This window comes from Eptesicus fuscus, chromosome 7, assembly GCF_027574615.1.
Source record: "Eptesicus fuscus isolate TK198812 chromosome 7, DD_ASM_mEF_20220401, whole genome shotgun sequence".
NCBI lineage: Eukaryota > Metazoa > Chordata > Mammalia > Chiroptera > Vespertilionidae > Eptesicus > Eptesicus fuscus.
The window spans coordinates 85,579,975-85,602,211 of record NC_072479.1 but is presented as its reverse complement, the minus strand read 5'-3'; the positions used below and the strand labels follow the sequence as shown (position 1 = coordinate 85,602,211).

Sequence of the window (22,237 nt, the reverse complement as noted above, 5' to 3'; positions counted from 1 at the left end):
ATTGTCCTGGAGACTCACAACCTGTTAACTAGTAGATTTCATCCTAGCTTTGTTTCTAGAAATGCATGTCAAACTAAGTATTTATAATGGATTCCCGCCCCTCCCCCCCCCCCCCCCCCAGTTAAGGAGCCTTGTAATCAAATAATTGGATGAATGTCTTATCTTTGGTCAAGTGTTTAAATGTAAAATGAGTAATCAAAGCTGAGTAAAAGTTAAAAAAAGAAAAATGTTTTCCGTACCCTTGAACCACATCCTTTGTAATTTTACATGTAGGTTTAGGGTTTGTTCAGTGCCACAGTTCTTACGCAGGAACTCTGCTTTTGATTAGGTGATGTCTCTCTTTCCATCGAATTCAAAGATGGATTATTCTATTTATAGGATGTTTGGACAGGAGCAAAACACAGAGCGATCAACGATTCAGAAGCCAAGGAAACATCCCTATCATTGCCAACACAAGTGGACATGCAAAGGTAGGAATCCATAACTCTCCATTAGACCACAGATTATAGAGCTAGGATGCTTTATGGGTCTTTTAATCGTAGGTTTTTAATGAGAACTTTTAAGAATTTGATCTAGAGTCTATTCAGAAAATTTGTTACCTTATTTTGAAATAGTATGTTTACATAGACGTATCTGCACTAAAGTGCGTAGTTTTCTATCTCTGTAACGCTTATATCTAGCACAGTTCCTGGCATATAGTTATATGTTTATAAATACTATTAAATGGAATGTAATAGATCAGATTTGACTTGACCTGTGTTGAAGATTGTGAAGGTGTTTAATGCTTATTTTATTGAAGCAAAATATATAATTATAAAGATTATCATCCTATTTTTGTTTTATGAATTGATATAAATATACAACTTTATTTCAAACAACATTTGGGAAGGTGGCTACAATATTCAATTTTTCTTATGTTTCTCTATTAGACATTCATTTTTACTATTATTCAATTATTTTGGTACTACTTATATTTCATCTTTCGGTGCCTTAACCCCACTGAATATTATCTGTGTAATCCAATCAAGATATAAATGAAGATAAATGAAAAATTTTAGTAGAAATGGTTTGACTAACCAATTGATCAGCTAATATCCACACATTTGGTTGTTGTACAAGTGGTACAGAAGTGTTAACATGAGAAGAATATTTTTTAAATAAAGTATATTGACCTTTTATTTAAAATCAATAAATCTTATTCATTAAAGATAATTAAATATGTGTTCATGTCAAGGAAATTTAAATAAAGATTGTAGATTTCTTCCCCAACCTTCAGACAATGTATACCCTCAGAATTTTCATTTCTAAGAAATATTTTCAAGTTCATTTTAAATGTCAGAATATCTCAGAAAGAAAAATTAATCATTACAGGTTATCCTGAATGTCCAAAGTGGCATCAGACTGCTCTGAGACTGATCAGCATTGCACTGCTTATTCTCATTGCTACAGTGATAGGACTGATTATTTGGGGTAAGTAAATTGAAAGCTATATATTCAACTATAGAGATCAACACGTTTTCTTTGGTATTTACCTTTATTTCTCTAACTTTTTCAGAATAATTTTTCACATTTGCCTGGTGATTTATTTCATCATTATTTTAATTATGTTGGTAATAAATGCAACAGTTGATTATTTTATTAATAATTATTAGTTTTTTCCTATATATAGGAGGTCATAAAACTAATTTATAAAATCTATTATGCTCCTAACTTTACTTAATTGGTAAATATTGTGGGCTTGACAGTCATAAATCTATGAACTGAAGTTTTTTTTTTCTTTTTCAAAAAAATATGTTTTTATCTAGTTTTAGAGCAAGAGGAAGGGCAAGAAATAGAGAGATAGGAACATTGACCAGAGAGAAACATCACTGATTATCTGCAGCCTGCATACCCTGATGGGGAATTAAGACCAAAACCCAGGCATGTGCCTTGACTGGGAATTAAACCAGTGATCTCCTGGTTCCTGGGTCAATGTTCAACCACTAATCTACACCAGCTAGGCTGAAATTACTGGTAAAATTACTTAGTTCTATGAAAGATGATTTTGGCCACTTAAAAAAATTTTTTTTATTGTTTTTTGACCTTTTGGCTACAAGCAAGTGTAAAAAAAAAATTTTTGACTCTACAAGTGATTTAATTTTTAAAGTTTTGACAGACTATATCAGCTGCTTGAAAATTTAAGACCAAGTGAAGTTTAATATCTGTTCCTACAAGGGTCAGTCTGGGAGCACTCAGTGCAGGTGATCAAGGAGACTGCACCACAAGGTCCCACAGGACACCTACCACATAAAGTCATCCTACCAAGACTGGAAGTCATTGCATACCTACCTAACACATAGAAACAAACACAAAGAGGCAGCTGAAATAGGAAGACAAAGAAACATGCCACACATGAAAGGGCAGGAGAAATCTCCAGAAAAGGAGCTTAGTGAAATGGAAGCAAGCAAATGATCAGATATAGAGTTCAAAAGAATGATTAAAAGGATGCTTAACGAACTTAGTGACAACTAAAAGGAACTTTGAGAACTACAACAACATGAAAAAGAGCATAGAAACTATAAAAATAACTGATCAGAAATGAAGACTACAATATCTGAAATGAGAAATACATCAGAAGGAATAAACAGTAGGTTGGATTAAGCAGAGAACTGAATCAGCGATTTGGAAGACAAGGTAAAAAAAAACATCCAATCAAAGCAGTAAAAAAAAAAATAATTAAGAAAAAATGACAATAGCTTAAGGAACATTTGTGACAACATGAGCTAAATGAACATCTGCATCATAGGGGTACCAGAAGAAGAAGAGAGTGAGCAAGGAATTGAGAACCTATTTGAAAAAATAATGACTGAAAACTTCCCTAACCTGATCAAGGAAAATGACACACAAGTTCAGGAAGTGCAGAATTTCAAACAAATTGAATCCAAAGAGGCCCACACCAAGACACATCATAATTAAAATGGGAAAGGCTAAAGACAAAAGCAGCAGAAGAATGACAGTTAGTTACCTGTAAGAGAGCTGACATAAGACTGTCAGCTGATTACTCATCAGAAACAATTCAGGCCAGAAGGTACTGACATAAAATATTCAAAATCTGAAAATTGAGGACCTATAACCAAGACTACTTTACTCAGCAAGACTATCATTTAAAATTGAAGGAGAAATAAAGAGCTCCTAAGACAAGAAAAGCTTAAGAAGTTTGTTGCCATTGAACAAGCATTATAAGAAATATTAAAGGGTCTACTTGAAGAAGAAGAAGAGGAGGAGAAGGAGAAGAAGGAGGAGGAGGAGAAAAGGAGGAGGAGGAAAAAGAAGAAGAAGAAGAAGACTGAAATGGCAATAAATCTATACCTTTCAATAATCACTTTAAATGTAAACAGCTTAAGTGTTCCAATCATAGTGCTTAGGTTAGTGGAATGAATAAGAAATAAGACCTACACATGCCATCTACAAGAAACACCTCAGAATGAAGGATGCACACAGACTAAAAGTAAAGGGATGGAAAAGATATCTAATACAAATGTAAATGAAAGTCTTGATTGACATAAAGAGAGAGATTGACAGTAATACAGTCATAGTAGGAGACTTGAACATCCCAATGAAATCAATGGATAGATCTTCCAGACAGGAAACAATAACAACAATAAAACAACAAGGAAACAGCAGCTTTAAATGACATGCTATATCAGGTGTATTTAATTGATATCTTCAGAATATTTTATGCCAAACCAGCAGAATGTACGTTCTTTTCAAGTACACATGAAACATTTTATAGTATAGACCACCTCCTTGTACTACCTCCTTATACTACCTCCTTATACCATATATAATAAATTCAAAATGGATTAAAGACTTAAATGTTAGACTCGAAAACATAAAAATCCTAGAAGAAAACATAGGCAGTAAAATCTCAGACATTTCTCATAGCAATATTTTTTTTCTAATATATTTCCTTGGGCAAGGGAAATGAAAGAAAAAATAAACAAATGGGACTACATCAAATTAGAATGTTTTTGCACAACAAAAGAAATCACCAACAAAATGAAAAGTTAACCTACTGAATAGGAATACATATTCACCAATGATACATCTCATAAAGGGTTAATATCCAAAATGTACAAAGAACTTATACAACTCAATACCCAAACAAAACAAATAACCCATTAAAAAATGAGCAAAGCTGCCTGCCTGCTCTCTTTTTATGAGTCTGTCTCTATTTTGCTTGGTAGTTCAGTTTGCTCATTAAATTCTACATATTAGTAAAACCATATGGTACTTGTCTTTTCATAACTGGCTTATTTCACTTACCATAATAATGTTATTCAGGCAGAAAGCTCTAGTGAGGGTGGGGGTGTGCGGGGATGGGGGATTGAGCAAAAAAGAAAAAAAATTGAAAGAGAAATCATGGACATGGACAACAGTGGGGTGATTGTGCAGGGAGGCTGGGGAGATAGAGGGGGTGTGGAAGTAGAAGAGGGCACAGAGGGAGTAAATTGTGACGGAAAAATTTTAAAAAGTTAAAAAATTAGCAAAGAACCTAAATAAACACTTCTCTCAAGAGGAGATACGACATTTGAGAAGATGCTCAACATCACTAATCATCAGAGAAATGCAAATTAAAGCCACAATGAAACATCACCTCATACCTGTCATAATGACTATCATCAATAAATCAACAAACAGGTGTGGGTGAGGATGTTGAGAAAAGGAAACCCTCATGCACTGTTGGTGGGAGTGCAGATTGGTGCAACCACTGTGGAAAGCAGAATGGAGTTATCTAAAAAAGTTAAAAATAAAACTGCCTTATGACCCAGTGATCCCACTTCTGGGAATATATCTGAAGAAACATGAAAAACTTATTTGAAAGAATAAATGCACCCTTATGTTCATTGCAGCACCCTCCTATCTAATAAAAGGGTAATATGCAAATTAACCATCACTCCATCACAAAGATGGCGGTGTCCATAGCCACAAGATGGCGGCGCTCAGTCCTCTCAGCCCCACCAGAGTCCCCCAGTCCTGCGGGGGGGTGGCCGCTGAGAGTGGGCAGTGTGAGCAGCCTGGTGGAATGCTTGCTTCGTCGCTGCAGCAATGAGGTAAGCATTCCCCGCCCAGCCGCGGATGGGCTTCTGTCAGCACTCACTCAATTTACCTGAGTGAGTGCTGACAGTAGCATGTCATCCCTGTGACTTACTCATTTTAATTGGAGAGAAAGAGATGTGCAAGCTAGCAGTGCTGGAGGCCCAAGGAGACGCACAGAACTCCACTTGGGGAAATCCGAAAGACACGGCTCATGCAGGCACAGCCACTCTGGGCACTTCACAAATGAATGGGGTATTTTCTTCTCATTCCTGCTACACCGAGCATGCAAATGCCAGAACCAAGACTGTATAATAGTTAAAACGGATGGGCCTCTGGGCCGCAGAGAGCCTCTGGGCAGCGGGCGCTGGGCGGCCAGGCCCTGCAGAGAGCTACTGGCACACAGATTTGTGCACAGGGCTACTAGTTATTTATAATAGCTAAGGGAAGCAACCCAAGTGCCCATCAGTAGATACGTGGATTAAAATGTGGTGGTACATTTACATAGTGGACTACTACTAAGCTGTAAAAAAAAGGGAAATCTTACCATTTGGGACAGCAAGGATGGACCTGGATAGTATTATGCTAAGTGAAATAAGCCAGTCAGGGAAGGACAAATACAACATGAATTCACTTATCTGTAGAATCTAATGAGCAAAATAAACTAACAAAATAGAAACACTCATAAATACAGAGAACAAAATGACAGCTGTCAGAAGGGAAGGAGTGGGGAGGCTAGTGATAAAGGTGAATGCATTAAGCAAAAAATAAAAGCAAAAAAAAACAAAACCCTCATAGACAGACAACAGTATAGTGATTATCAGAGGGAAAAGGGTGTGAGGAGGTAGGAGAGGGTAAAGGGGGGATAAATGGTGATGGAAGGAAACTTAACTTGGGTGGTGAACACACAATACAATCTATCTACGTATATAAAAGCCTAAGCAACCGTTATGATGGAATGACAGGAACAACTGGAACGACCGGTTGCTATGATGAGCACTGACCACCAGGGGGGCAGATGCTCAACACAGGAGTTGCCCCCAGCCTGTGGGCCCTGATCACCAGTGGGGCTTGCCAGCCAACCTCCTGGTTCCTCCCCACAGCTGGTAGGCCCCGATTGACTGATCAGGGCCAGACCCTGGGCTGGGACGGGTAACTGGGGGTGGGTGGCGGTGGATGTGGGTGGCGACAGAAGGAGTAGTGGAGAGACAGGGAGACAAGGAACCTGATCGCCCCTGATTGCCGGCCAGACCTAGGGATCCCACCTGTGCAGAAATTTCATGCATCGGGCCTCTAGTATACAGATAATGTGTTATAGAATTGTACCCCCATGAAACTTACATAATTTTATTAACCAATGTCACCCTACTAAATTCAATTTAAAAAAAAAGATATTTTTCTAAGATGAGTTCTGAATAAGAGCTATGGATAATTATATCTGTTATTGTTTCTATTTGTTGTGACTTTATGCATGTTAGGGGTTGGGATACACATTTTATATAAATTTTCTTTCAGTCTTACAACAAGTCTGTTTGTTAAGCATTCCCCCTTTTATATATGAAAGTACTGAGAAACAGAGAGGCTTCATAATTAGTTCAAGATCACAAAAAATTCTAACCTATCAAAGTAAACAGATGCAAATTTAAATATATTTTAATTTTATTTAGAAAATTTGTTTTAGTTTTTTGTTTCTACTTACTTTTTTACAAGTGGAAATCTATCTCTAAATGATCAATCCTTTGTTAAATTAGAGGGTTGAAATACTATAAACAAACTTTCTTTTAACCAGAAGTTTATGCAATCACTTGTAGTTTCATTTCAATAGATAATTAAAAGCCACAGTCTTATAATTATAGAAATCTTATTAGTGTCATTCTTTTTCTTATTTCTTAGTATGCCACCCAAACTTACGTTCCTTCAGTGATAACCACAACATGGAGATGTTTGTTAGTGAAAATGGAACCAGAGAATGCAATTGTATAAATACTTTTCCCAGGAAACAACCAAGTAATACAAATTTCACAAGTAAGTGATTTTATTTCATTATATTGTAGGGGAGAAAAAATTTCCCTCTACCCTCTAAAGTTAAAACTCGGGGACTGTGAATTAAACTGACAAAAGAACAATTAACAGTAGAAAAATGTTTGTTTATGTGCATACTGGAACTAACAAAAGAAGTAGCTAGCTCAAAATGCTTGAAGTTAAAGGCTTATATACCTAATTTAGGAGAGAAAAAGGAGGGAAAGAAATGACTTGTATGGGCAAAGCTTCTTTCTTTAGGAAAGGCAAGTGTTTTTTTTAGAAGTACAAACTGCAGAAAGTCTGTGACAGTGTCTGTTAGTGATGGTGAAACTAGTCTTTCCCTCTTCTTCATGACTATAAAACTCCCCAGAGAGTGGACTTACTGTGGGTTTCCTCTGTCTTTTTCCTGAGAATAAATCACCCCAAAGGTGAAATTTATGGAACCCTCATTTCCCAGAATGTTCTGCTTTTAGTCAGGTCAGAGTAACTCAGAGGAACATGTGCTGAATCTCAAGTGTCTTTAATTTAAAATAATTCTTATAACAAAATAAAATATTTTTGTCTGGTGTATTCAGATACCATTCAATATTTTTTTAAATTTCTTTATCGATTAAGGTATTACATATGTGTCCTCATCCCTCCATTAACCCCCCAACACCCCCCTCCCCACTCATGCCCTCACCCCCCTGGTGTTCGTGTCCATTGGTTAGGCTTATATGCATGCATACAAGTCCTTTGGTTGATCTCCCATTCAATATTTTGAAGATGATTTTTTACTTCAATCTTTCCCTCCCATTCTGCTTCCTGTAAGTCTGCTCAGGTTTACTGCTTAGACTATGCTTACTGCTGACTTGCTTACCTTACTGTTGCTAAAACTCTTCTCAAATACCACTGTCTCCAATAGCCAACTTGCCCCTACTTCAAGTATGTAATCCCCTTGGTAACAAACTGGCTATCTCTTCCCATTTTCCAAATTTTTAATTTATTTATTTGACTTTATATACTTATGAGATTTATGCACTCAGGGGTGGGTTGGGGAGAGGGTAGCGGGTTCCTCAGCCCGGCCTGTGCCTTCTAGCATATGGGAGCCCTTGGGGGATATCCAACTGACAGCTTAGGCCAGCTTCCCGCCAAGAGCGGGCCTAAGCTGGCAGTCGGACATCCTTAGTGCTGCTGTGGAGGTGGGAGAGGCTTCTGGCTGAGTGGTGCTCACCTAGAGAGAGTGCACTGACCACCAGGGGCCAGCTCCTGCATTTAACAACATTCCTGTTGTTAAAACCCTATAATCACTTTCTGTAGTCCTTAGAATAAAGTCAAAGCACATTACCATATTCTACAATGTCCTCTGAGTCCTGACCTCCTACAATAGCAGTCTACTTTCTCATAGCACAGAGCTTTCCTTTGTACTAGCAAAACAAACCTCTATAAAGTAATAAGGCAGCATACTCTCTCAACTTTGAATCATTATTCATGCTGATCAAGTCCATCTCTCTCTTTTAAAAATAAATCTTCATTGTTGAAAGTATTACATATGTCCCTTTTTTCTACCATTGCCCTCTCTCCTCTCCACCCCCCCCCCCAAGCCTTCACCACCCATTGTCTGTGTCCTTGGGGTATGCCTATACCCATATGAGTTTATTGGTTGATCTTTCCTCCTCCTCCACCCTCCCCTGCCTTCCCTTTGAGGTTTGACAGTCTGATGTTTCTATGTCTCTGGGTCTATTTTTGTTCATCAGTTTATGTTGGTCATTAGATTCCACATATGAGTGAGATCATGTGATATTTATCTTTCTCTGACTGGCTTATTTCACTTAGCATAATGCTCTTCAGGTCCACACCTGCTGTTGCAAAAGGTAAGAGTTCTTTCTTTTTTACAGCAGTGTAATATTCCATTGTATAGATGTACCACAGTCTTTTAACCCACTCTTCTGCTGGTGGGCACTTAGGATGTTTTTAAATCTTAGCTATTGTAAATTGTGCTGCTATCAGAAAGTACATCTTTTTTGAATATTTATTTCTCCATTTCATCTTCTTACCTGCTGAACTCTTCTAACACACACACACACACACACACACACACACACACACACACACAGAGTTCAGATTATACATGCTAATATAATATGATAAAATCATGATGAAATCATGGTTGACTTTATTTGCACTTCTTATATAATAGGGAAATTAAATGTAAAATCAAATGTTGGATATTTGTAATATTTATTCTGCAAATTGCCTATTAATCATGATTGCCCCCTTTTTAAAAAACATTAGAGTGCTTATGTTTTTTTTTTTTATTAAATGTGCTTATTGTAAAATAAAAGTTAACATTTTATCACCTGTCCAGGTGGCTCAACTTGGTTGGAGCATTGTCCTGTACACCAAAAGGTTGCAGATTCAATTTAGGTCAGGGCACATAACTAGGTTGCTGATTCAATTCTTGGTTGGGGCACATATGGGAGACAGCACATTGATCTCTCTCTCTCTCTCTCTCTCTCTCTCTCTCTCTCTCTGTCTCTATTTCAAGGTGAGGATAAAAGTTAACATTTTCTCATAAGTTACAAATAACTTTTAAGTAAAATATCTACCCCAAACTATAAATGTTTGCACAGTCTAAATACAAAAAATTATACTAAAAATACTTCCAGTCCTTATGTTAAGTTTGGGTAATTAACAAATGTATTCTCATTAACTGTCAATGGCTATAAGAGTGATAGGATACAATATACAGGCTCCATCCCTAGTAGGGAGTGTGCAGGAGGCAGCCAATTGATGATGTCTCTCTCTCTTTGATGTTTATGTCTCTCTATCCCATTCCTTTCTTCTCTTTCTAAAATAAGTAAAAACATATTTTAAAACAATATAAAATATAACTAATGTGCATGTTTATGGTTACCCATGTTTATGGTTACCCTTAAGACTTTTTTTGTTTTTTTTTTTTAGTCTTCACATCACATCTCTTTAATAGGTCAACAAAGTACTTCCTTATTGTGGTAATTCTGATATTCCTCCCCATACATGTACTCTTCTAGGCTTTTCAGGACCATTTGGAGGCCTTCTCTTGATGCGGGGGGGGGGGGGGGGGAGGGGGAGGTCCCCAGCACTGTGGCACTCAAGAATTATTTATTGATGCTAGGCTGCTGTGGCTCAGTGGTTGGGCGTCGAACCCATGAATCAAGAGGTCACTCGTTTAATTCCTGTTCAGGGCACATGCCTGGGTTGCAGGCTCAATCCCCAGGAGTTAATTTTCAATAGTTTAATTTCTTTTCTTTGCACAGTACTGGCAGAAGCCTGGACTTCTCTATTGCTGTGGTATATGAGTTCCAGGCAAGTAAAAAAAAAGAATGAAGTGAATAATTGATGATTTACTGTAGAGGCTAAATGCTACCATCACAAAGGACATATCATGGTAAATGTCTGAATAAGAGTGAGGCCTTAAGATTATTTATTTCTGTCAATAATTTATAATACTGAATTTCAGCAAAACTAAAATTTTTCTCCAGCTTTGGTTTTCAGTGTCTTGGATATTTTTCCTGGCCAATGCAGTTAAAGCCTAGTTTATTAATACACTATTTCAATGACCACTTTGTTGTTATCTACACTAATAAAAGAGAAACAGGCAAATTAACCATCACTCTGCTACACCCACCAACCAATTAGGAGTGAGTATGCAAATTAACCCAACAAAGATGGTGGCAGCCACTGAGCTGGAGCGAGCAGGAGGCTTGGGTTGCCCCTGGCAATGGAGGAAGCCAAGCTTCCCGCCCACCCTGGCCAGCCCTGGCCTCTGCTCAAAGCTACAAAGTTTCAATTATAGAAGATAAATAAATCCCAGGTAGCTGCTTCCAGCTGGCCCTGGCCTCTGCTCAAGGAGGCACTGAAAAAAAAAGAAAAAGAAAAAAAGTCCCTTACCCAGGCTGGCCACACCCCTATGGGGTGAGGGTCCTTGCTGGGAGGCTTGGCCATCCTGAAAACAGCCATCAGCCCCTCACTCAGGCTGACCAGGCACCCCAGGGGGAACCCCACCCTGAAGGGTGTGTGGCCAGCCTGAAAACGGCTCTCAGCCTCTCACCCAGGTTGGCTAGGCACCCCAGTGGGGACCCTCACCCCATGGGGGCATGGCTGGCCTGCAAACCACCACAGGCCCTTTGTCCAGGCCACCCCACGCCCCAAGGGAACCCCCACCCTGATCTGGGACACCTTTTAGGGCAAACCAGCTGGCCCCCACCCGTGCACCAGGCCTCTATCTATACTAATAAAAGGTAATATACTAATTAGACTGGGAGACCTTCCAGGAGACCTTCCAGATGTTCTTCTGGACAAAGCCATGATGGCGGGGCCAAGGTAGAGGTGGTTAGAGGCCAAGAGGGGAGGGCAGTTGTGGGTGGTCAGGCCAGGATGGGACGGCAGTTGTGGGTGATCAGGCGGTTGAAGGGGGGGCTGTTGGGGGTGATCAGGCTGGCGAGGGGGGGGCAGTTGGGGGCAAGCAGGCCAGTGGGGAGGGGAGGTGGGGGTAAACAGGCCAGCAGGTGGGGCAGTTGTGGGTGAGCAGGCCAGCAGGGGAGGCAGTTGGGGGTGAGCACACTGGCACGGGGGGCAGTTGGGGGCTAGCAGGCCAGCAGGCAGAATGGTTAGGGGCAATCAGGCAGGCAGGCAGGCAGGCTGGTGAGTGGTTAGGAGCCAGCAGTCCCAGATTGCGAGAGGGATGTCCGACTGCTGGTTTAAGCCCAATCCCTGTAAACCGGCAGTTGGACATCCTTTGAGGGGTCCCAGATTGGAGAGGGTGCAGGCCGGGTTGAGGGACACCCCCTCCTTTGTGCATGAATTTCGTGCACAGGGCTCCTGGGTTTCTTTTCCCAGCCTTACAAAGGGTTCAGCATTCTGGAGAAAGGAGCTGATGAGTAGATGATTAAAGAGTCCGGAGACGAAAGATAATTTTGAAAGGCATTGGGGGTCAGAGGATCTTCAGCTAAAGGAAGTGAAGACTACCTTCCTCGACTCAGGACCCTGCTTTTATTAACACAATTTGTCCTAAGGCAAGGTAGAGATAATACACTTCAAAGGGTAGGGTATCAAAGGATATACAGAAGCATTGTCAGTTTGGAGAACAGCCTACAGCTGTTCAGGTGTTTGGCCAACAGGAGGCAATAAAATGCCCTGAGCTGTCTGGCAGCAGCCAATCCTATTCAGGTTTGGGGGAAGTGCCCTTTAGCTGTTTCCAACAGGTAAACTACATATGTGGCTCACCCTTCTTGAGCCGCCCAAGCTTCACCAACCTTTTGGTGAAACTCTTGTAATTATGACATGCTGAAATTGGTTCCCGGCACCAATCCTCTAGTTACTTATAAAATAAAATGCCTTAGGAAAAGGGTTGTAAAGAATCAAGATGATTTGCTGATTCAAAACATGAACTTAGTATTGATGTTTTCCTGAAATAATATAATTTCTCATACTGTCTCCCAAAGAGCTCCCATAGTCTTTAATGGTAATTACTAACTTTTCTATATAGTATCTTATATTTTCATGTTTATCTCATTTAATATAAGAATATCAGGTAAGTTTTTTATAAAAAATAATATGCAATATTTAAGATATAAAAAATTTAAATAGAATACAATCAATACGTATGTACCTGCTAGAGGCCTGGTACACGAAATTCATACAGGAGAGGGGGTCTCTCAGCCTGGCCTGCACCCTCTCGCAATCTGGGAACCCTGGGACAACCCTCTCACAATCCAGGATGCTGCATGCACCAGTGACCATACTTTTCATACAGGTGAAAGGCACCTTGCTGTTGTATGAGCAGCTATTTTTTTTTGCCCTGATTATAAAAAGTAGTCCATAACATGATCCTTCTGAGGCAGCAGTACCCTTTTCCCCATCTTATGGGTGGAAAAACTGAAGCAGAGAGAAGTTAATAATTGGTTACACAGTTATAAGTGTCAGAATTAGGGCCACAAAACATGCAAGCCGGAGTCCATGCACGTCCTTGCTACATCATCCTGTTTTTTCATGTTAGAGTAGCCTTGCCAGGTTTTAATTTTTAAATCTAAGAGACTGTTCCCAATATATAGGAATGCATGTTCACCCCGATGTAGAAGAAACAGGAAGTGGGCAGTTTGGAGCTTCTTCTGATGAATTAGGATTAAGCAGCCACAGATCTCTTTTTCGAGCATTGCAGAAGCCACCTTCCCTGTTTCACTGTATGTGGAATGTAGCAGTTTAAAGGCTATGACTTAGTCACTCGCAATCCGGGACCCCTCGGGGAATGTCCCACTGCGGGTTTAGAGGTTAGAAAAAAACCACAAAAACCCTGTGAGAGAAAAAAACACCAAAATAAAACAGAGGCCACTCCAGTGAGGGTGGGTTCTGAGGAGCTAGGGTTAACTTTCTGCCTGAAGATTCGCCAGGCCAAGGAAGAGGGGAGGAAGGAGTGTGTGTGTGTGTGTGTGTGTGTGTGTGTGAGAGAGAGAGAGAGAGAAAGAGACACCCCCCAAAGGCTTCAGACTCTTTTACTCTAAAGCACAAAACTTTGCTTTCCCCACGTTTATCGCACGTCTAAACACAAATCATCCTGTACTTCAAGCAACATGCATTAGGGAAGGAGAATGCAGCCTTTAAGCAAAGGGTGGGGGTGTCAGAAGTGTGTAACTCCTCTCCTCACCCCCCCCCCCACCCCCCCGCCAAACCTCGGGGGTCTGCCTCTTTGCGAATCCACATTTATCTCTTGGCTGTGGGAGGTTAGGGAGCGCAGCACTATCCTGGGAGGGGAAGGTCACAGGACTACATCCGTGGTACTCGCCCCAGGTTTCATTTCCTCGCCCTCCCAGGTGGCTGTCCACCCCACCACTGACCCGGGGAATGGGGTCGGAGGTCTGCAGCTGGACGCCTGCAGGCGGAGAGCGCGCTGGGGGCCGGGTGGTCCAGCTCCGAGGCCCCTGCGTCCACCCACCCCGCCAGCAGGCAGCGGCTCGGGCTGTTCCGCCCTGCGGGGTGCCACATCCACCCGACTGGGTGCGGGAGAGACTGGGCGGCTCTGCTGGCGCCTTTGAATTGCACGCTGCTGGGGGGAGGGGGCCGGGGGGGAAAGAAAAGCCTCCCCAGAAAGAGGGTTTGCAAAAGCCTTCAGGAAGCCACCTACAGTTAAAGGGAGCAACTGGGCTCGGTGAGAGCCAACCCGTCTTCCCACTTGCACCTGCCCAGCTGCGCCCCGCGGGGGTCCAGGGGGCTTCCCAGACCCTCGCTCCACCCTCCCGCCCACGTCGCCCACCCCTTGGGAGGGGGTGCTGCTGCGGGGGCGCTGCTTGTATGTACTCCTTCGACCTCTGCAGCATCCCAACCTCCAGGACCCCAGGGCTCACTCGCAGCACTTCGGAAGCCCTGGAAGTGTCTCCCTCAATCCCAAGGCACTGCTCCCCGGCCCCCTCCCAGCTGCGGCCACCACTCACACCCCCAAAGTGAGCGGCCCCGCGGGGCCACCCTCCTTCCCCTCCTCCGCTCACTGTGCCCGCGCACTGGCACAGCCCCGTGGGCCACGCAGGTTTAGCGAACACGTGCCCAACGCCAAGAATGGTTCCAGTGCCTTTGCCTGAAGGCAAGCGGGGTGCAGTCTCCCTCTGGGAACTCAGTCCTGGGGCGCTGCCTTCCACCTCTACATTCAGATCTCATGTGATTCGCACCAAAGAAACCCCGCTCCCCCAGGAAGAGACCCACTGACGAGACTCCCCGAGGCAGCGCCGGCACGCCTTCTCCGCACGTGTGCACAGAATGCCATGTTTGCAAACAGCGTGCAAGCCCGCTGCGCTGCAGGGCTCAAGGGGGAGGCATGTGCAGCCACCAAAACAGTGGCTCCTATCTTTTCTCCCTTGCTTACAGAGAAAGAGATTCCAATCCTATCCCAAACCCCCTTGTAGCCATGCGCCCCAAACCCCCTCCCATGCCCCTTCTCCCGGACACCCGCCCTCCAATGCCCTGGCTGCTTCTGCCAGCGCTGAGCGGGTCATATGTTTGCATAGTTAAGAAAAACAAACAAACAGGCTGACATTGGGCTTACATGGAACCTGTCCATGGTAACCGCTTGCTCTACAGGAGCGCCCATAGCACCCAAGTTCTTGAGACCCTTGCAATCTGGGACCCCTTGGGATGTCTGACTGCAGGTTTAGGCCCAATCCGGGAGGTGGGGGTGGGGTGAGGTGGGGTGGGGTGAGGAGGGTCGGGAATAAACCGGCAGCTGGACATTTGCGCCAAGCCCCAGACGGCCATGGAGGAGCTGGAACCAGGCTGGGTGCGGTGCAGCTCAGGTTCTGGCTGAGCAGCCCTCCCTCTGTGGGAGCTCATTGTCTATGAAGGGGGCAGCTCCTGCTTTAAGTATCTGCCCCCTGGTGGTCAGTGTGCATCATAGAGACTGGTTGACCAGTCGTTCTGGTTGTTCTGGTTGTTCTGCTGCAATGGTCGCTGGGCTTTTATATATATAGATTATTCAGCTTAAAATATAAAACGATCATTAGTTCAGTTGAAATCTGTTTGTACTCATTTCTGAGTATAGATTTATTTTAATACCGATTCCACATTTTCCCTTTTTACAGAGATAAGTCTGGTGGCCATTGAGGCATATAGATAGTGGGGTCTTGTTGAACAATTTGTTTTACAAATTTGCTAATACAGTGTGTTATGAAATACATTCTTCTGCAGTTAAAAAGGACTCTGAAAATGACTTTCTTTTTCCACAGTAGTTTTCTTCTAATGCCATTCAAGCTCTCTGTTTTACTTTAAATTCCCCTATGTCCACCAATTATTAGTTACATAACTTTGAGTAAGTCACTCAACCTTTAGTTTCCCAGTTTATATTTAACTTTACTTAACTTTAACCGTGGTATCTTTATTTACAAAATGAGGAACATGGAGTTAATCATTTCATGGATTTTGTAAGTTTCCTATAGAAAATAAACATTTTATGTATTCATGTACATAAAAATTCAGATAATTACTTGATGTAGTAATAACTCAATAAATAATAACTATTTCTTGCATGTATCTCTTCTAAAGACTACTAATCAGTAGAGAGGGAGTTTATTTCTTAAAAGTGGAACAAATAGTTAACCTTAAGAAAAAAGTTTACAAAATTAGTGCAAAAACTGTGTTTTTTTTAATAATTCACACCTTGTTTTCATTCCTACTTCTTCTTATGTTTTCATTTCAGGAAGCCCTACACTAAACTTATGCCCTAATGACTGGGTGCAGGAGAAAGGGAAATGCTATAATTTTTTTAAAATTTTTAATTCATGGACTGATAGCCAACAATTCTGTTTAAGAATGAAATCACAACTCTTAATGATCCAAGACAAGGCTGAACTGGTAAGAGCTAATCTACTATGAGTGAAAAAATATACTATGGAAGAGAAAAAAAAAATAAAAAAAATGAAAACTGGGAGAAATAGGTACATTTTAGAACCCAGGAATTACAGACTAATAGTTATAGCCATTTATTGAATTCCATTCATGTGGCAGGAACTGTGGTAGACAAGTTACAAATGTTTTATAACTTAGTGCTTACAGTAACCTATGACATAGGCCACGGTATTTTCCTCATTTTCATAAGAATCTGCAGAACTTGACAGTTTTTATAAACTTGTCTATTTCACTCCCTAAGTAAATCACAAAGCTAGGATATCCATGCCATCCTTCTTGGAGAGAAAGGTAGGATCTCTTTGAGGTACTCATCAAAAGCAGTACAAATATTTGGCAATATCCTAATGTGTTGGGTAGGAAATAGAGGGCTCTTTGGTTTCACTTATGTGAAGTTCATCGTAAGCCTCAGTTTTCTACAAGCCTGCCCATTGGTAGACAGAGCAATCCATGTATAGTTCTTGCTCCTTTTAACAGACTTGTTCATTCCTCGTTTTTGCTTCACATCCTCTTTGCACCCTTTCATCAGTTGCTGTTTATATCACCCACCATTCTCATGAATTCCACTAAGCAGTGCAGGCTTTCACATAAAGTCACATATTTTGAATTTCTTTCTACATTGATTTCCTTGCCCTACACAGGTAGAAAACATCTTTAACTTTCTTAAGATTTTCCTGATTAGGGAGATAAATATAAAAACCTTTTAAAGATGAAAAAAAAGTAGAAGAGGCTATTTTAGTAGGTGTTCTCACTTAATTTCCTCTGTATCCCTTTTCACAGGCTTTCATACAAAATAGTATACAAGATGGAATCTACTTTTGGATTGGATTGAACATTACATATCCACGAAAGACATGGACCTGGCTGGATGGCACCCCATTAAGTCCACAGCTGTGAGTGTCTGACGTTTGAATACCATTGGGAAATATAAAAGCTCAGCAGCCAATCCCTACTGGGGGCTTTCGAAAACTCTAGATAGACAACTGGTTCTTATAGATTGCAGACTTTGATATTTGTTAATGTGTGTGTGTAGGAAATTTTCCTTAGAGAAATGAAGGCTTCTAAGCTAATTTATTTTCATATTTGCATTTTCTTTTAGTTTACCTATAACACTAGAGGTATAAATAGAAATTGTAGTCAATATACAATTGTCTACATTTGAATTCTTATGAAGTGTTTCTCAAAGGTTATAGAATAATCCTCATTTTTTATTAGAAGGATTCTAATAATTAAAAATTCTAAGGAATAAGATATTAGAATTCAATAATCAAATGGCGTTTGGAAACCAGTCTTTCCTATTCACATTTTTATTCCACATAGTATTTCTATTTACAAATGACCATTTTGAGTTAAAAAGCTATTTGGAGCAATTTCTTCATTGAATGAGTCTTTGTTTACTGTGCATTTCTTGTCTGAATATTACAATGTCTTAGACCTCCAGCTTGGAGAATAGTACATTCTTTCTAAGAAGAGAGAAAACACACAAAATACGCACAATTGTGCTTTCAGCAGAGTGAGGACATCCTGCCTTTTCCTCTACAGATGTGAAGTCAAGAGCAAGGATGAAGACAATGCCTGTGCTGTGATAACAAAGAAGGGTGTTTTTTCTGAAACATGTCAAACTCATAATTACCATATTTGTCAAAATGTGATTTCTTCAGACGATGACCTCTAAATTGATCACAGGTATGTTTCCCATTACAAAATGTTCACAGATATTCTTTATTTATGCATTTTTGTAAAAACACTTTGTTTCTACAAAAAATTTTTGGTGATATTGATGATACTGGTGTCAATTTGTGACACTATAAATACAAACAATCAGCCTCAACTGAGTACTTGGTTCTACCTGGTCACTCAAACTGTATTTCCATAATCATCTCCCGTTCATGATAGTGGCTATTTCAGACAGAAATTATTCTTTTATCTCCTCAATGATTCTCTCTCTGCACCTCTTAGTCACCATTAACAGAGGAGTTTATTTTTTTGCTCATTTCTTTTTTTTTTTAAGAAAAGACATTAGATTATATATTCCTGAACTTTCTACCATTGAGTCTACATATTTGTCTGCATCTTAATTCTTTTTCCTCTTCTCCTGTTTCCAATAAAGCAGTATTCCTCTTTCTGTCTAAATAAAATCTACAAGTCTATAGTCAAAATCACATCTCTTTTAATTTTTTCAAGAAAATCCTTTTGTCGACTACCTCCTCTCTAATCTCTTGTTCTTGTTTCCTTTTCTATCAGCAACTACAAGAAAATGTTCCCTCAGCCACATGTGGTTTCTAGTTTCTGCCCATGTGTTTTACCACCTCTTATAAGTCAGACTTCCTAAAAATGATGATGTGTCCTGTCTTTTTCTCCTCTTCCTGCCTTACATTTCAAAAATTTCGCTTCTGCTTTTCCTACTGTTTCACCAAAGTGCTCTCACCATGTCACCAATGACTTGCTTCTAGTTAAATATAATGAGAACCTCTTAACTTTCACTTTAACTATCAAGTTTGCTCATTGTTGACCTGTGTTTTCATCTAGAAATATTCGTTAACCTCAGGATCTATTACACAAGACCCTCTTGAATATCTATCTACTTCTCCATTCATTGTTCCTCAGTCTTTTCTGTCGTGTCTCTTTCCTCTTCTGTTCCTAAGTTAGTGTGGATCCTCTATCACACACAATTCTTGTCTGAACTCATCCACTCCATAATTTTAATTGCCATCAATTTATTGATAACTCCCAAGCCCTCATTTCTAGCCCAGATCTTATTACAGTGGGTTACCTATTGGGCATCTTTATTTGAACATCTCACGGCCCCTTAGTCTCCACTAACTTAATGACAGGAACATTCCCACACCAGTCTAAGCCAGAGTCCTTGGAGTCAACCATGACTTCTTCCATTTTTTTCACCCTCAATTTTCAAACAGTAATTTAATTCTTTCAATTTTACTACATAAATATTTCAGAAATTCACCCTCATATCTTCATACCCACCCTATTACCCTAGATTACTGCAATAATCTTTTCGTTTGCTTCTAGTTTTGTCTGCCGAAGTCCATTCTCTGCATTGTGACATAGTGACTCTCTAATCCTCATATCAGTGGCTTTTCACTGCTTAAACCTTTCTCCGGCTTCTACCAGACCCTTCGTGTCTTGGCTCCTCTTCATTCCTCCCCCACTTTCATGTATGTAATGATGCAGACACACTAAACGGTTCAGTTCCTTTAAATGTGTCATGCTTTCTCAGGCCTCTAGTTTTATGGTTTGACACAGTTTAACAAACTTAATTTTTTTCCTTTATTACTCACCTTTTTAACTTTTTATTTTTCAGGGACTGATTAAATGTCATTTAGAGGAATATACTTCCTCGACCATTCTCCACTCTGACTACGGAGTTGGTATATATTTTCCTAGCTCCCTGTACTTATTTAATCTAATCATCTAGTACCTTCTTTTTTTGGCCATTGTTTACTAAATTGTTTCTTAATTACCTGTAAGCTATGTAAGGTCAATAATCCTTATCATTGTTTGGAATAATAATGTATAATGATAAATAACCACCTTTTATGTTTACCTTTATTGAGTATATATTTGTAATATGTTCTATGAGTTCCAGAGCCCGACTTTTAGTAGTTACACAGATCTTTCTGTAGTGTAGATAAGCGTAACCTACACATAGAGAAGTAAACCACTCTATTTAAAAAAAATAATTAAAGGTCAGTGTTAGGATTATATGCTTTAATAAATATAATTTTCCTGGTTTGCTGTTTGTTTTTAACTTAGAACATACATTGAGACTTGGAGCAGAGACATAGCTGCATTAATGTTTGCTAATTAAATATAAGTTTACCAATGGGAAACCTACTTTAAAGCCTTAGATCCACTAAGAGTAAAACTTAAATGATTTAACAACATTTTAAAAAATATATTTTTTCAAATACATTTGTGTGAACAGAAGTAATTATAGTTTATAGGAAATGAGATAGAGAACCTTCAACTTACTTTAAAAAATTATTACAGAACTATGTTTATTTAGTATATGTACTATTTTATTAAGGTGGACATTTACAAAATGTGGAAAAATGATTGAAGAAAAGTTACAATTGAAAGAGAAGAAAAAATAATAGAAGATTAAAAGATCTGAGGACCTCGAATATTCAAAGCCAAGTTATCAATGTTCTTTGAAACTATTTTGACTTAAACACTGAAGCATTTAAATAATTAAATATTAAAACATTTAAAAACAGTTTAAAAATTAGTTTGGCTTCATTTATTCCTTTTTTTATTTTTATTTGAGGATTATTCATGAAAAGTATTTTCCTTTAAATTTTAAAAATTGAGTTTGCACATAAAGAAATGTTTACAAGCAAACACCTGATATTAAAATTCTAAAAACTACTGTGAATTTAATTAGCCATGAATAATAAAAATCAAAGCTTGTCTTATTATTTCCATTATATATCTATATCTATATATATTTTGATACATCAGATTGTCCGATTCATAACAACCAAAGTTATTTTTAGATGACACAGTTCTCCAAATTAATATTTTTAATTATATAGTAATCCTACTTGTTGAGAAGGGAACATATTAAATAATGTAAATTAGAAGATTTTTAGTGGAAAAAGCTTCAGGAATAAATGAGACAATTATAATTTATGGTACTTCAAAAGTTTTTATCTTTAAAGTTTAGAATTCTTTTGGAATGAATGTGTTTATGTGCTTGTTTGCAAGTGGGGAAAATTGTGGTTTCAGTAGGTAAGGGCTTCACATGAGACCACTTCCAACTTCCCACTTAGACTCCCATTATAGCTGAGTGTCATATCTGCCTCTCTCCCCAAAAAAGGGAAAACAGCTTAGATTCCTTTGCTCCTGAAGTCTTTTATGTCATTCTCTGCTCCTGTTGGTCTTGGTTCTTTTACCTTCTTTGAAAAGTTTTATACTATGTTAACTATTTTTCAGCTTATCTGACACATTACCTCTAACAACCAAAAAAAACCCCAAAAAAACAAAAGATCTAATGTTAGGTAGGTTAAAAGTGTGAAAATAAGAAAATGACAATTTATATGTGCACACTTGCCACTTCCAACACGTTTCTCTCTGACAGTATGTTAGCATGGTAAGGTGGATCGTATCTAATGACACCCTTTTCAGTGTTGGTTGTTGATTTCCTAAGTAGCCAGTTCAGCAGAGTTAATGAACGTGTTTGAACATCCCTGGCAAAGGAACTTGAACTCGCCATACTACTTTTCTTCTTTACTGTTCTGCAGGCTCCCTTTCTGCCATTACTATGATTTTCCTGCTGAATTTCTTTGTTCATTCCCAGAAAATAGTTTATTTCTCGAAAGACAAGCAAATTGTGTTTATTTTAATAGTTAAAATGTACATTGGATGATAGGTCAACTCAATGGTGTAAGTCTGAAGTGCATGTTGGGTATTGCTTTGGCCAAAACCAAAAGTAGAACTTTAAAAAGATAAAAGAATCAATCAACAAGCCCTTAATAGTAAATTGTTCATAAAGATTACATTACTATTCTGGAACTGTATGTCCATAGATACCTTCTATCAATTGATTTAGCATTTTCATTTCCAAGTAAGCATCTCTTAAGTAAAATGAAGTATCTATATTTAATCTCACAAAATAACAAGATTATGTTCCTGATATCTTTTTTCCTCATTTATACCCAATTGTTTTGAATACTTTGGCTTTTCTACTAATCACTATAAAAATTAACATGAT

At 39.4% G+C, this 22,237-nt stretch overlaps 1 protein-coding gene across 2 annotated transcripts; it reads left to right on the top strand.

Moving 5' to 3' along the window:
* The first annotated feature begins 312 nt into the window (after positions 1-312).
* Positions 313-20,731, top strand: LOC114231120 (killer cell lectin-like receptor subfamily F member 1). 2 transcript variants are annotated; one of them, XM_054718527.1, is made up of 7 exons: positions 313-470; positions 1,372-1,470; positions 6,970-7,101; positions 16,298-16,452; positions 17,284-17,396; positions 18,046-18,189; positions 20,552-20,731. In XM_054718527.1, exons 1-6 carry the CDS (start codon positions 332-334, stop codon positions 18,176-18,178), a joined length of 771 nt encoding a protein of 256 aa, XP_054574502.1. In that variant the 5' UTR covers positions 313-331; the 3' UTR covers positions 18,179-18,189; positions 20,552-20,731. The 2 variants fall into 2 exon arrangements, with proteins under 2 accessions (XP_054574502.1, XP_054574503.1); XM_054718528.1 differs by lacking the exon at positions 1,372-1,470.
* Positions 20,732-22,237: the final 1,506 nt, after the last annotated feature.